The following is a 15,507-nucleotide window of genomic DNA, read 5'->3' as shown; positions in this document are numbered from 1 at the left end:
GCCCAACTGGCATTCCCTAATTCTCCTGTGTCAGTATAAAAATGTGCCTGAGACTGCAGAAAAGGGAGCAAATAATCCGTCTGGGAGTGGAGGTGGGGAGAAGGCTGCACAAAGGCAGCTGGGCATGAAGGAGGAACCCGTGTGACCAGGTAGCGATGGAGGAAAGGGAAGCGGTAACTCAGGCACCGAGGCTGCTTGAATGGAGACACAGCTGGGTGGTGGTGATGCTGACAGCGACGAGTGTGCCGGGAGCACTGAGCTGGTGCTTTGGCTGAAGAGTGACACCTAGTCCGCTCCTCCCAGCCAGGGGCCCTCCTCTCTGCCAACCCCTTCTCCTCTTTCTACTCACTGCCCCAAAGCCTCCCCAGCTTTACCCACCCAGCTCTGCTGTTCCTGTGGTCAAGTCCATTTGAGTCTGATAAACTCCATTTGTGTTCCTTCCATGGGGTGGTGGTGGCACACTGCTCTGTTGACAGGTACACAGCCTGTGCACCCCCAGACAGCACGAGTCCCACTTCCCTGTGTCCAGACTCAGCAAGATGTGACTGTCTGTGCACCCAGCGTGTGGCCCCCACTCACCCGCAGCAGCTCCTCTTCACCCTGGTCCTTCACAAACACCTCCTCCAGCTCTTGGTTGAGCCCTTCCAGGCTCCGGTGCAGGCAGGGGCTGAGTCTCAGGACAGGGGACCCTGCGGGGAAGCTGGGAGGGGACGCCTGAGGAGGAGGCAGATAAGGCCATCACTGAACCCCTCCAGACACCAACCAGGTATCAGTTCTGACCAGCGGGTAACAGTTTTGTCTACACAGCAGAACCAAGTGGGTAAAGGAGAGTTTGGGGACAGTTACCAATTCAGTGGGGCTTTCTCTATAAGGGAGAGGCCCAGAGTGTGCTTTTAGAGTCTGCACCACGGCCTCAAGTGTTCAGGGGGTAGGGATGACAGAGACACGCAGCATGTGCCCTTTCCAACGCTGCCTCAGAACTTCCCCGGCACCCATGCGGCCACGGGCCCTGCAGTGAGGAAGGGCTCAGAGCACCTGCCCACACCAGGGGGCCCGCCACGGCGGACGGGCAGGGAGAGGGCTGGGGGACAGACGTACCCTCCGTGCTCCCCGCACGGCATGGTCCCCTTGCAGTGGGGAGCCCCGCTCCTTCTCTTTCCCACCGCGGCTCAGCTTCGTCCTCTGCAGCTGTTGCTTCAACTTGGTAATCTAGTGGCCAGTAGAGGGGAGAGGACCGGCAGGTGAAGCAAAGCAAAGGCGCACTGGTCCTCCCTCCCAGGTGTGTGTGCCAAGTCGCTTCAGGAGTGTCTGACTGTGCGAGCCATGCGCTGCAGCCCGCCAGGCGCCCCTGTCCATGGGACTCTCCAGGCAAGAATACTGGAGTGGGTTGCCATGCCCTCCTCCAGGGGATCTTCCCAACCCAGGGATCACACCCGGCATCGCTTACATTTCCTGCGCTGGCAGGCAGGTGCTTTACCACTAGCGACACCTGGGAAGCCCCTCCCTCAGGCGTGGCTCCTGCCAAAAGGCTCGGGATACATCAAACACATAAAAAGAAGACGGAAGTTAGTCTTCCATCTCAAAATACTTCAGCGGTGTTCAAATTGATGATATGCTCACTGGGCAAGCTAGACACCATATATGACCAGATTATTGGATGTTTTGAATTACCATGTATTCCACAGGTGGCTCACGTTCGAAAAAATTAAAAATATACAACCCTGAAACCATTTTTGTCTTTCAGATTCCAAAGGCACGGAAAACTACTCTGTTAATAAAAATGGGAAATGATGTTTTTACATTCACTCCTCAAAGTACATTCACAGCTATCTCAAAGGCCCTGGGACCAGGAAGGATAGAAGGATTTCCCCCTGTTTTATCATGATTATTGTTTTGGGGGCAGGGGCTGTGGTGGGTCTTCGCTGCTGCTCGAGGGCTTCTTCTCTCTGCGGCCCCTGAGCCGGGGCTGCTCCTTGCTGCGGCGTGTGGGCTTCTTGCTGCAGTGCTTCCTCTTGCTGCGGAGACGGGCTCTAGACACAGGGGCCTCAGTGGCTGCAGCTCTAAGGCTCTAGAGTGCCGGCTCAGTGTGGCACACGGGCCGAGCTGCTCTGTGGGCATGGGGGATCTTCCTGGATCAGGGATGGAGCCAGTGTCCCTTGCATTGCAAGGAGGATTCCTAACCACTGGACCACCAGCGAAGCTCCCCCCACCCCCATTTTAAAGGAGACTGTGCTCAGCAAGGAGCAGCCTCTCCAGAAGGAACATCAGCTTTTGTCCCAACTTCACATCCGGTAACAATTATGGAGCATCATCAACAACTCTGACTGTTATCCCAGTCACTTTGTAATTCTGGACCTACTGATCCTTAATGTAAATATTCTGATAATTACAAATTGCAAACACTTTGTATTTCCCACTAGCCTTAAATACTTCATATTCTCCTACTGGGAGAATATGAAGGACAGGGAAACCTGGCGTGCTGCAGTCCGTGGGGTGGCAAAGAGTCAGACATGACTGAGTGACTGAATAACAACAATTCTCCTTCTGTTCTTGCAGCCAAGAGGGCAGAAGCTACTGCCCTGTAAACGGTGACCCCTGGCAAGCTGGTCCTCCTGGGTTGGGAGCCTTGGAATCCAGTCTATAGCTTTTTCTATCCTCACCTTCAAACCCCAAGGGCCCTCATGAGAGGGAGGGAGGGCCAGGAAGGAGTGTTTGGGAACATATCACTATTTTCACTATTTTTCTCTGCTTTTAAAAATAAGGCTGGATGAGTGGTTAAGTAGTGAGGTTGGAGGCTTCCAATTCCCAGAAAACTCGTTCTCTGTCTCTCTGGTCTCTGAACTGCTTATCTGGATGCAACCTCAAAGTGAAGTGAGAACAATGGCCACCCCCACCCTGAGCTTGTCTGTTGGAGGGCAGCAGTAGGTCCGGGCCAAGCCCCTGCCTACAGGAGGGCCTAGGCTCATAAATCCAGGCCACCAGGAGGCTGGGAGGCAGCTACAAAGATGCCAACTCATCAGGAAAAGGCTAGATCGAGGCGGGTGAGACTGAAAACGTGGGTCCACTTTGGAGCAGATGGTGCTAGGGGGAGACAAGAGGCAGCTACCCTGGCCGGGGCATCAAAGGGGGCGGTTACCTCTTTCCGGTGGTCTGTGCTGCCCCAGGATGCTGAGCGCTTGTGTGTGCAGGAGATGGCCCGCTCGCCTTCAAGCTCTTGCCAGGATAGGGGGGTCTGCAGGGAGAGAAACCCAGTGAGACAGCTCAGCTCCTCAAATGAGCCCTGGGGAAGCAGACACACCATTTTCAGGACAGAGGTGGTGGCTCTGGGTGGTCTTCTCTCACCTGCACATCGACCCCCAGGATGCCGCCAGCCCCTCTTATTCTTTCAGGCTTCTCCACCTGCACTGCCTCTTCCCATGTCCGCCAGGAAACTGTCCCTGATGAGCCAATGAGGACAACCTGCTCTTTACTCTCTTAAGACTTTTGCACATGGATTACAGCCCCAGAAAGTCCAGGTGCTTCTCCCCAGCAGTGAGGACCAGTTTTGTCCCTCTCTATCCCAACCAGGTCCAAAGGAGCTTGAGTTCAGGGAACCACTGGCATCCCCAATTCCCTCCCCATCTAAGAGCCCAGTATGGGCCCAGGTTCCTGTGAGTCTAATGAAAACAAGTTACCAGATGAGACCCCATTAAGGAGTCATTAATTGGTAAGACAGGAAAAAGCTCAACAGAGATGCCCTGCTCTCCATCCTGGACTGAAGCAGACTTCTTGCAGCGCAGTGCCTCAAGCTTGTTCTGTGATATTTCCCTGTCCACAGAGTGTTGGGGGCCCCAGTGTCCCCCCGAATACATGACAGGAGGGATTTTCACAAAGCGAGGAGCCAGAATTCTGAAGTCGGCTCAGACGCCTGACCTCTCTTGGCTTTATCGCAGCTCCTCCTCCTAGGCCCTGCTCTGCCACTGTGAGAACCAGGCTCTCAATCCGCCATTCTTCCTCCCCCGCTGCGCAGAAGACAGAGGACCCAGGATGGAGGCAGGGGCAGTTGTAGACCCACTTCCTGAGCCCCTGCTGGAGTGGGGGAAGCTGTTGACTCTGAGCATGAGGCAGAGGAGGACATGGTCATCTCCCCCGCCAGCATCCCTACTTCCATTCCAAGGGAGGGCCCAAGGGGGAGGCTCCAGTGGAACCAGTTCCTCTCTAACTTCTTTGTACAAGCTGCCAAAACCATGAGGGCCTGGGAACCGTCTCCTCCAACAGATCTGCTGACCTCTCCCGAGAGGTTGTTGCAAACAGAAAAGGGGGAGGATAAGAGGGAAAAAGCCCAACAACTCACCACCCAACAGCTGTTAAGAAGAGCTCAGTCGGGGCAGCCTGAGTGGGGCTATGGGAGCAGGCTGCCCTGCACGACAGCTGCAGGAGAAGGGCCACAGGGGGCCGAGCCTCCCTGCCTCTTCCTTCTCCCAGCTGCCCACCCATCAGGAACTCTGCTGGGCTGTGCAAGACAGCCAGGGTGAGATGACTGCCCCGACTCCTTTCCCTGAGACTAGCACAAGGGGGACCCTCCAGAGATGCATCCCCACCATCCCTTCTTCTGCAGAAGGCTGACATCAGGCTGTACCCCAAAGCCTGGAGGTGGAGCTGGCTCTGACAGGGGAAACCAAGCAGCCGGTCTTACTTCCAAATGCCCATCAGAGTATTGGCGGACATAGCCTCAGAAAATCCCCACCACTGCATATACTGAAAAGAGAGGAGAAGCCCCCTCTCCCATAGCCCCTGAGCTGGGCAGATGCACAAACGTTCCTCCTCACCAGGGCTCCAAGCCAAGCCGATACATAACTAGGTCTGCTCATTAGAGCTGAGCTCCACTCAAGCTTGCTGTCCCTGGAAAGGTGGCAGAGGCTGCAGAGGAGGGGCAACAAAGGCTAAGGTGCTGCCTGTTTCTCCTCCTCTGGGAAGACATTGCACCCACAGGTGGGTGGTGAGAAGGCGGTGAATCAGCCACCTTCAGGCTTGTCCTCGGGTCTACTAACATCTCCTGAGAACTTTTCAACTGCCTCTTTCTTCTGAGGTATGTGAGGGGGTGGAAGGAGAAGTGTAGGCCAGCGCTAGAGGCTAGAAGGGAGGTGAAAACTCACGGCAGCTGGGAGACTCTCCTCTCTCAGTCCACCGCACCTCAGTCTGCTCAGCAGCATCTCCAGGCAACTGGTGCCTACTCTGTAAGCTGTGCCATCGCTTTGCCTGAACACCCACCCCTCGCCTCAGGCATCACCATCTCACCCTCCACCCCGGGCTCTCTGTCATACAGACAAATGTAGCTCCATCTCCTTTGTCTTTCCTTATCCCTTGACCTCTAAGCCTGGCGTCCCCAACTACACGCGCTCTACCAGCTCTTTCCAGCCTCCCCATCAGGGAGCCCTTCTTAACTGTCCACCTCATGTGGCCTGCTGCCACCCTCTGCATCTTCTCTGATCATGTGGGTTCAGGGCACATATCACAGGTGCATTCAGCAAAGAGTTACTGAATGCAAACTGTGTATCAGGTACTATTCCAGGTGCTGGGGATATAACAACACATGAAATGACAAAAATTCTCATCTCCTTTGAGGGTACATTCTAGTTGGAGGCTCAGTTTAAACAGTGATAGGTAAAAGAGAAAAATACAGCAAAGACAGGAGATAGGAGGGACTTCCCTGGGGCTCTAGTGATTAAAAATCCACCTGCCAATGCGGGGAACATGGGTTCGATTCCCAGGTTTGGGAAGATCCCACATGCCTCAGAGCAAATAAACCAGTGTACCACAACAACTGAGCCTGTGTGCCTAGAGGCCCCGTGCTCCACAAGAGAAGTCAAAGCCCACTCAATATCACAACTAGAGCGTTGTCCCCACTTGCCACAATTAGAGAAAGCCCGTGAGTGGCAACAAAGATCCAGTGCAGCCAAAGGTAAATAAAAAAAATTTTTTTTTAAAGAAAGAGGATAGGAATGTTAGGTTGGGGAACATGACTTTAAATGTCAAGGAAGTCCTCGTTGAAAAGGGAGAATCTGATGAAAACATGAAGGAGATGAGGAGTGAGCCATATAGATATCACAGGTGACAGTGACCCACATGGAGGGAACAGCAAGTCCAAGGTCCCGAAGCAGGAGCCAGTCTGGCAGGTTTGTGAATGACAGGAGGTCGGTGTGGCTCGGGTAGAGTGAGCAAGGGGTAAAGTAGTAGGCGACATCAGTAGGCGTGACAGATTGAAAATGGCCCCCCAAGGAAATCAGGTCCTAATCCCTGGGGCCTGTTACTGTTACCTTATATGGGACAGTGTTTGCAGATGCAATTAAGTTAAGGCTCTGGAGATGGGAAGTTTATCCTGGTGGGCCCTAATGCCATTAGAAGTGTCCTCATAAGAGGGAAACAGATACTCACAGAAGAAGATGTGACCACGCAGGCAGAGTGGAGTGATGTTGCCACAAGCCAAAGGATGCTGGCAGCCACCAGAAGCTGGAAGATGCAAGGAATGGGTCTCCCAGAGAGCCTCCAGAGAGAGCAGAGCCCAGCCAACACCTCGATCTTGGCCCAGTGGAATGGAATTCAGACTTTTGACTTTCAGAACTATGACAATAAACTTCCATCATTTTAAGCCACTAAGTTTGAGGTGATTTGTTACCTCAGCCTCAGGAACCTAATACAGTAGGTTATGCTGGGTTTGATGCTGCTTACACACTGACCTGGAGTATTCTTCAGGCAGGCATGTGCACAGGTGTGGGCACTGGCCACTCCAACTGAACTGGGAGCATCAAGAGAGGGACCATGCCTTTGCCTTATTTCCAGTGCTCCTGGGTAGACAGGCTCCTCCTCTTGGGTCTCAGCCCAGGCATCTAGTCCAGGGTCTCCTTGGAGCACAGAAAAGTCAAGGCTAAGGAAGGCTACTCTTCAAAAAGCGACCCTTTATGGCACAACAGGGGTCAAGCCAGGCTGTGTGACAGCACCGTAAGTAGCTGTTCCAGATGGTCTTCTGGAAGCAGGATAAAGCTTGAGCTCAGCAGGCCAGTCGTGTTTGTCAAAGGGACTCACACACTGGAACAGATTTATTTTAACACCCTGGCCTTGGGGAGCAGCTGAGAGAGAAGCAAGGCTACTCACTGGTCAGGAGTGGCATCAGCCAACTATGCAATGATGCTTGGATTATGCAAAACTGATGTGAGTTAGACCAAGGAAGCTTTGCCTGGGACTCTGAAGTCTCGGAGCAACATGTAGGAAAACTGGATTAGGGTGAGGACAGCTTTCCAAACAGCAGCCTGATCTAACAAGAGGGCAGGGATGAGATGGAGCCAAAATCCCCCAAACTGGAACCTCTTTCTTTGCCCCACAGCCAACTAAGCTTCTGTCCAGATTCTGAGGCAGGAAGAGTCCTGGTCCTCAGTTTCTCCAGTGACCTTGGCTGGGCTCTGGGGACATAACCCCATGTGTACCTACTATGCGGATGTGCAGAGCAGCATGGTGCCTGGCCTAGTATAGATGCTCAGTAACTACATGGCAAGCTGAAATTCAGCAGGGAAGCCACCACTGGGGACTCTGGCCAGAAAAAGAGGCAGGGAGGGCTCTGAGGGTGGTCGGCCAGCCAGCACCAAGAACTCTAGCTGCAGGGTTAAGAGTTCTCTAGTCCCACAGTGTCTGCAACCCTCAAATTTTCCATCATGGACCCATTTTCAAATATTCTGAGCTGCCATCAAACCGTATACTGAACAACTGGTTCTGCTCACCAGTTTGGGAAACAGGCATTGTGCCCAGACCCTCACAACCGCAAAAAAAGGCCCGTGATGAGCAGACTGAGTTGTGTGTCATCACCAAATGCTGAGGCACTGTGTTGGGGAAAAGAGAAGGACAGCACAGAGGTTGGGAAAGTCATAGAAAGGGAAAACAAAGAGAAAAAACAGACTTTCTAAACAAAGCCTGCCACCTCTGCTCTGCTAGTCAAGGCCTTAAGCTAATTTTTTCCCCAAAAGGTAACTCAGACCTAAAGGGAGAAAAAAGGTCTATCATCAGGGCATTTCCCCACATCACCTGGAGCCTGAAGAGGAAACAGGGCTAGGGATGAGCAGGATGGGGCCAGGCGAACAGGCACCCAGGGTTGCATCTGTCTGCAGGATGAGCCACCAGTGGCTCCAACAGTCATCCCACTGTGGTAAGACCACTTCCTCCCTTCAGAAGACTCCCAGAATGAAGGGAGGGGGCGATCGCCACCACCAGAATGTGCTGCCATTACCCGCCCAGGCCCAGGCCACGGCACTTGGTGGCCAGCTCTGAGTGACCAGCTGACCTGGGGGAGGGCAGACTGACCCGGACAATCCTGGCACAGTTTTCCAAGACATTGAGACACCTCCAGATGATGGTGACACCACAGAGGAGCCTTCCTAGTCCTCACTGATTGTGCCTTCCGTGTCCAGCACCCACTGCACCCAAGCTCTTCCTTATACCCACCATGCTGACCTCTGGGAGATCTGGTCATCTTGCTCCTGGTGCACACCCTGGCTCAGAACATGAGCAGCTCCAAAGCCCTCCTTCCCGGATGACCACATTCACACCCCCTTAGAAGAACCAATTTCCCAAATAAGGTCCACCCACCTCTCTTCCTCACTTGCCCCAAATATCTGGGTAAGCTAGCTCTCTACATCAGACCACAAGTTGCCTGGGAACCACCCATGCTTCCTTTGTGCTTTCCTAAGGGCTTAAAACATTGCTAAGCCCAAGGAGAGAATACTGGGACTGTTTGCAACCTGCTACCTTCGAGAACTGAGAACTTTAACTCCATCTTCTGCCTTGGGAGAAGCCTTGAGGACAGTGTGTTCTCATGTGAAACTTACAGGGCTTTTGCCTGCTCCGGGGGTTTGGAGAGGGGAGCTGAGCTGCTTGGCCTACCCCATGACTATGGCTGCTGTCTTCATTGCAGGTCCTGCCCCTGGAGTGCCAGGGTGATGAGGTCTTCAAACACACACTCTGGTGGCTGGATGGAGGTGTGTATGAGGAAGGGTGGAGTCAGGGGTCGGCGGCACAACTAAGAGAGCAGAAGCGAGGGCCTTCCGGATGTGGTGGAGGTACCACACTGGTGTGGCTAGAAGATAGAGCACAGGAGGTAGGGGGAAGGGGAGGCTGTCGCCCCTCGAGCACAGAGGAATTAAGGGAAGGTGCTGGTGTCATCTATGTTTAGCAGCTGCTGCAGTCCATGGGGCTGCAAAGAGTCGGACTGAACTGAACTGAACTGAAGGCTTTCAAGAACTTTGGTAGATCTGGCCTTACTACCTTCCCTCCACTCTTTGCTACACCCCTTGTATCTCCCCCATAAAATCTCTCCCCCATCTCCAGTCCTTTCTAGGTGATGTAGCTGTGCTCCACAGGGGAGGAGTACCAGTTACTTTGGGAGATGTCAGGAGAGGCTTCAGTTCCTTGTGTAACCCCAGTGTTGAAGAATGTAGCTTGTGCCAGGCCAGGGTGCTTAAGCAGGAATTTGAATGGAGCCCAAAACCTAGAAGCAGAAAATTCCCAGAAGGCCAGGAATGAAAGACGGGCCGAGCACATACTTGGGTTTGGATGCCTATGTTGATCAGAATTCTCCCACCTCCTCACTGCAGCCACAATATTGACAGGTTGCTAAGAGTTCCTCGAGGGCTGGAGCCCATCCCAGGGAAAGAGGAAAGCTGCAGAGCTCAGCCTTGCCAGACCCATGGAGGCGCATCGCTGACCTCTGTCTTGCTGTGGCAAGAAGCCCAGACTTGTTATATAAAAGATCTGGCCTGCAGCTGGAGCCTGAGCAAAAACACACAGCCTAGAGCCCATGCCTCTCAATCTGGCCAGGGAACATCTGAGGCCAACCCTGCTCTGAGTTGACAAAGAGAACGCCATCTGAGGAGTGGGATGGAGGCTTCCTAGAAGGCGGAGAGCAGGAAATGACAGAGATGGGGATTCAGGGATAGGTGGGGTGTGTGGAAGCCTGCTGTCTGATGAAACGGGTGTAATCATGAGCACATCTGAAGCAACCTCAAGTCCTGCTCCTCCAGGAAGCCCTCCATGACTAGACATGTTACTTGGACTAACCATTCTCTCAAAAGAGAAAGGGATGTGTGCTCCAGGCCTGTGATGGGCAATCATAACCTATACTACTTGCCCTTTTCAGGGGACACAGGGAACGACAGTGTCCAGGGCTCCCAGGAAGTAGGCCTATTTGGTCTGCTACCCAGAGCACGCTTTACAGTCTGTTCCTAGATCTAAAAAGGGCCATCGATTTTAAATGCAAACTTTTTTTTGCTCCAAGGTGGCGTATTCCTGTGAGAATGTCCCTCCTGTAAACTGTGCCAGACACTTGGCCCCATCTCATCCCTTGGCTCCCGGTTTACTGGCCTTCATGGAACTGGCATCCAGACTCACCAAGGCCAAACCTTGTTCTCATTTCCTTGTTCTTCACTCTGACACGCCAAGAACAGCACTGAGCATTCAAACATTCACTAATAACATTTGAAAATGGATCTCATTTAAAAAATAAATAAAAGGGACTGATGAGATGTGCTCAACAGAGGAGGACAGGGGAAGTGAGCACACAAAAGCCTTCTCCACTTGGCCAGCACCCTACCTCCGATCAGGCGGGACGGGCACACTGCAGTGACTGCAAAGGAACAGCGGCTGGCCCAGCATCCCCCAGGATGCGGGCTGCCTCGCCTCTGAGCCTGTGTTTTCCCTGCCCCGTTTCCTCTTTCCTGAGAACAACCCATTTGTCCTGAAGTCGAACAGGAATGGGCTTAAACTGCATCAAGGGGAGAAGGTTTGATTCTTCAAAACTTAACTGCTGAGAATGTCAAAGTCCTCAGTCAGACGAAGAAATGTCTTTGTATAATTTCACATGTGAGACAACTTCTTGCTCAGGCTAATACTACTTTATTCAAAAACTGACCAACGAACCGGATGATTGTGGAGATTCCTTCTAAGTTTAGGTTTCTTCATGAAAAGAAAAACCCTGAAGAGGGGACCTGGGCTCCACAGGACTCAAATGGGGCCCCTAAAACCCCAGATAGGGCTGCTGACTAAGGAGCGACTCTCCGTTATCTGAGAACTCCCCACTCCTGTTGCCCCAGTGGGATACATCCTGGCTCAACACATATTTTGGCGACCTCTTTCAGTTGTCTGGGGAATGCACACTCAGCTGAATATTAGCTTGTTTTAGCAAGGTAAACCTCATTTATTAAAATCTAGAATAAATTCCAAAATCAACTCTTGTATATCCACACATGAATACTCAAAGACAAACGGTTTGCCTTCTCTCTCCCAACAGGTGGAATGCAAGCTCATTTTCAGGTAAATTTACAAAGAGAACTAAGCTGGTAAACATGAGGTGATGAAAAGCTATATGTATATAGCTTTTCATGTATAGTGAATATGTATAGCCGAAACCGAGGACAAATCACGTACATGATTGAGGGTTGACAAGTAGACCCAAGACCTTCTCAGGCACCCCACCACCCCATCCTTACCCCTCACCCCATTAGAGAGAGCTTTGTTACCTGGGTGGCCTTGTCATTGGTACAGCAGGTGAAGGCCCCATCAGCATCTCGTGGCCACTGGCCCAGAAGGTAGGAGCTGAGGATGGTGTCCAAGGAGAATGTACGTCGGACCTGGGGTGGCTGAGGCCTCCACCCTGGTTTTTCTGGGCCCACATTGCATGGGACGCTGGCTGGAAGAGAGCACAGCCCGCACACCTCGAGGTCAGCATGGGCGCAGGCGTGGTCATCAGCTGTCTCTCTTTTAGGAAACCTGGCTGAACTGCGGCACCTTCACTCACTTCCCTCCTACAGAAACCCGAAGCAGCCCGGGAAAGCACATACAGCTTGACCAAAGCCCTCCTGACTTAACCAGCTGGTCTTTGTCACTGGAAACAATTTACATCATGTCCCTCTGGATGAGGGGTTACTTTATATACATCCTCTTTCTCCTGTTCCTAATGGACTACGAACTGTGAACTCCAGGTTTCCACACTGAGTTTCCCGAGAGAGGTCTCCCATCAACAAAAAAACAACTGGATGCTGGAAGTGGACAAAAACCAAGTTTTCCTTCATCTTTTGTTTCCTGCCTTCTTCTTCCTTGCAGCTCTGATTGCAGGGCTCCTATGCACAAACTCAACCCACTTAACTGAAGGACATTTCCTACTTCCTTCAAGACCATTAGCTCTGGGGAACCTAGGTGACTGAGACAGACAGAATGATGTAACTACTTTCATCCATCCAGGCTCCAGGAGAATATCTCAGTCTTCTGGTTCTCTCCTCTGTCTCTGACCCCTGGCTAAACAGAACAAAAATAAACCACTTATAAGTCCACTCATTTTATTTTTTCCTTGATTAAATCTTTCTGGGAGAAGGTAAAAGTTGAAACTGTTAATAAAATCTAAGAGTTGTAGAATCATCTGTAACTTTCAGTTATCTGAGTTGACCATGTCTTCCACAACCACATTCAAAACACACTACGGCCTTAAGCTCTATAAAATTCTTCCCTTTAAACAAAGCAAAATGCTTTCATATCTGTATTAATCTCTTGATAATTCATGTGTGCACTAATCACAGCAAAAGAAACTGGAGACTGAAGATATAAATAAACTTGAAGAGCTTTATATTAAGAAGACCCTAACAGGTTGGCAGTTCCTCAAAAAGTTAAATAAAGAACTGCCATACAATCCAGTAATTCCACTTCCAGGTATATATATAAAAGAATTGAAAGGAGGGTCTCAAAGAGATATTTGTACACCCACTATCATAGCAGCACTATTCACAACAGCCAAGAGGTAGAAACAACCAAGTGTTCACTGACAGATGAAAGGATAAACACAATGTGTTCCAAACACACAAGAGAGTCTCAGAAAGGAATGAGGTTCTGATACCTGCTATACCATGAATGAAACTTTAAAACATCATGCTATGTGAAAAAAAAAAAAGCCCAACGCAGAAGAACAAATATCACATGATTCCATTTAAATGAGGTACCTAGGATAGGCAAATTCATAGGGACAGAAAACAGAACAGATTCCCTGGGGCTCATCAGGAGAAGGGAATGGAGTATTATTATTTAATGGGCACAGAGTTTCTGCTCCCAGGTGGTGCTGGTGGTGAAGAACCTGCCTGCCAATATAGGGGACATTAAGAGACACTGGTTCAAATCCTGGACTGGGAAGATCCCCTGGAAGAGGGCATGGCAGCCCACTCCAGTATTCTTGCCTGGAGAATCCCATAAACAGAGAAGCCTGGTGGCTACAGTCCACAGGGTTACAAAGAGTCGGACGTGCTTGAAGCAACTTGGCAGGCATGCACCAGTTTCTGCTTGGGGCGATGAAAATGTTCTGGAAATGGACAGTGGTGATCATCACACAACATTGTGAGTGTGCTTAATGCCCCTGAATCATAAACTTAAGATGGTTAAATGGGAAATTTTATGTTACGTGTCGTGTGTGTGCGACTCTGTGACCCCATGGACTGTAGCCCACCAGGCTCCTCTGTCCATGGGATTTTTCCAGGCAAGAATACTGCAGTGGGTTGCAGTTTCCTCCTCCAGGGGATCTTCTTGACCCAGGATCGATCCCACATGTCCTGAGTCTTCTGCTTTGGCAGGTGCATTCTTTACCACTGAACCACATGGGAAGCCCCTATGTCTGTTTCACCACAATAGAAAAGAGAAACACTAGTAATACTATCTACATTCTCCAAATCCATTTAAATATTTACACACATTTTACTGTGTGAAATGTATCACATGACATAGTAATCAATATGAAATGCATTAATGATATTCTTTGTTCTACCCATTTCACATACTCATTTTCAAGTATGAACAATCCACGTATCTGTCATTTTTAATACAATGTATTAAAAAAGTAAAGACACCATTTTGCCAACAAAGGTCTGTATAGTCAAAGCTATAGTTTTTCTAATAGCCTTGTATTTCTCATAGTCATGTATGGATGTGAGAGTTGGACCATAAAGAAGCCTGAGCATCAAAGAATTGATGCCTTCAAACTGTGGTCCTAGAGAAGACTTGAGAGTCCCTTGGACTGCAAGGAGATCAAACCAGGAAATCAACCCTGAATATTCACTGGAAGGACTGATGCTGAAGCTGAAGCTCCAATATTTTGGCAACCTGATGTGAAGAGGCAACTCACTGGAAAAGACCTTGATGATCTTTTCCTCAATCTGGGAAAGACTGAGGGCAGGAGAAGGGGGCAGTAGATGATGAGATGGTTAGATATCATCACCGACTCAATGGACATGAATCTGAGCAAACTCCAGGAGACAGCGAAGGACAGGGAAGCCTGGTGTGCTACAAACCATGGGGTCACAAAGAGTTGGACACAACTTAGCAACTGAACAACATTTTACCAAGTTGATATACAGTAGTTTGCTTAGCCACTCTCATATTATTAGATGTTTGAGAGGTTCCCCTCAATTTGAATTTCATAAATATTATGGCATGGATAACTTTTAGTCTCAGTTTTTATCTAATTCCTTTTGTCTAGTTCCTATAGTTCTAGATCATTTCCCTCAGCCATCATATATGTGCTCATTTAAAACAAATTAAAAATGACCTAAAAATGTGGGAACTTCCTTGGTGGTCCGGTAGTTAGGACTCCATGTTTTCACTGCTGTGAGCCCAGGTTCTCAGGGAACTAAGATTATGGAAGTCACATGGCACAAACAAAAGATAAATTTAAAAAAAAAAAAAAAGTAGTGCAAAGAAATATGTAAATAAACAAGAAAAAAGCTTCATATCTCAACACCCAGAGATCAATTCAGTTCAGTTCAGTTGCTCAGTCGTGTCTGACTCTTTGTGACCCCATGAACCGCAGCATGCCAGGCCTCCCTGTCCATCACCAACTCCCAGAGTTTACCCAATCTCATGCCCATTGAGTCAGTGATGCCATCCAACCATCTCATCCTCTGTTGGCCCCTTCTCCTGCTTTCAATCTTTCCCAGCATCAGGGTCTTTTCAAATGCATCAGGTGGCCAAAGTATTGGAGTTTCAGCTTCAGCATCAGTCCTTCTAATGAACACTCAGGACTGATCTCCTTTAGGATGGACTGGGTTGGATCTCCTTGCAGTCCAAAAGACTCTCAAGAGTCTTCTCTAACACCAGCATCAATTCTTCGGCACTCAGCTTCATTGATAATACTATGAGATACACATCCTTGGGGGCCTTGCCTTCTGTGCAGTGTGTGCGTGCATATATTTCAAAATAAAAATGGGATTATACTGTACATATTATTTTGCAGTGTTTTCACCTTATAAACACCTTTCCAAACCAATATACAGTGATCTCAACACATCATTTTAAATGACCTTCACACTCTTAAAACTCTTCAAAGGCTTTCTTTCAAAGATGGTACTCAAAAGCCTCGTGTTCTGGTCCCACTTACCTTTTCTTTACACATCACTACTCTTCAGGGTATCTTATGTCCCAGACAAACTACTGCACACCATTTCCCATCCACCACTT

At 49.9% G+C, this 15,507-nt stretch overlaps 1 protein-coding gene across 1 annotated transcript in view; it reads right to left on the bottom strand.

The window, feature by feature from the left end:
• Window positions 1-15,507, bottom strand: part of FAM117A (family with sequence similarity 117 member A) — a 42,453-nt gene that overhangs the window by 6,121 nt on the left and 20,825 nt on the right. The window contains exons 2-5 of the mRNA XM_018064905.1: window positions 11,538-11,707; window positions 3,137-3,232; window positions 1,099-1,209; window positions 580-714 (exon numbers count right to left, since the gene is read on the bottom strand). Coding sequence (XP_017920394.1) covers window positions 580-714; window positions 1,099-1,209; window positions 3,137-3,232; window positions 11,538-11,707 — 512 coding nt within the window. The remainder of the gene's footprint in view (window positions 1-579; window positions 715-1,098; window positions 1,210-3,136; window positions 3,233-11,537; window positions 11,708-15,507) is intronic.

The sequence above is a fragment of the Capra hircus genome, chromosome 19, assembly GCF_001704415.2.
Source record: "Capra hircus breed San Clemente chromosome 19, ASM170441v1, whole genome shotgun sequence".
NCBI classification, from domain to species: domain Eukaryota; kingdom Metazoa; phylum Chordata; class Mammalia; order Artiodactyla; family Bovidae; genus Capra; species Capra hircus.
This window is presented reverse-complemented; position numbering and strand designations above follow the sequence as displayed.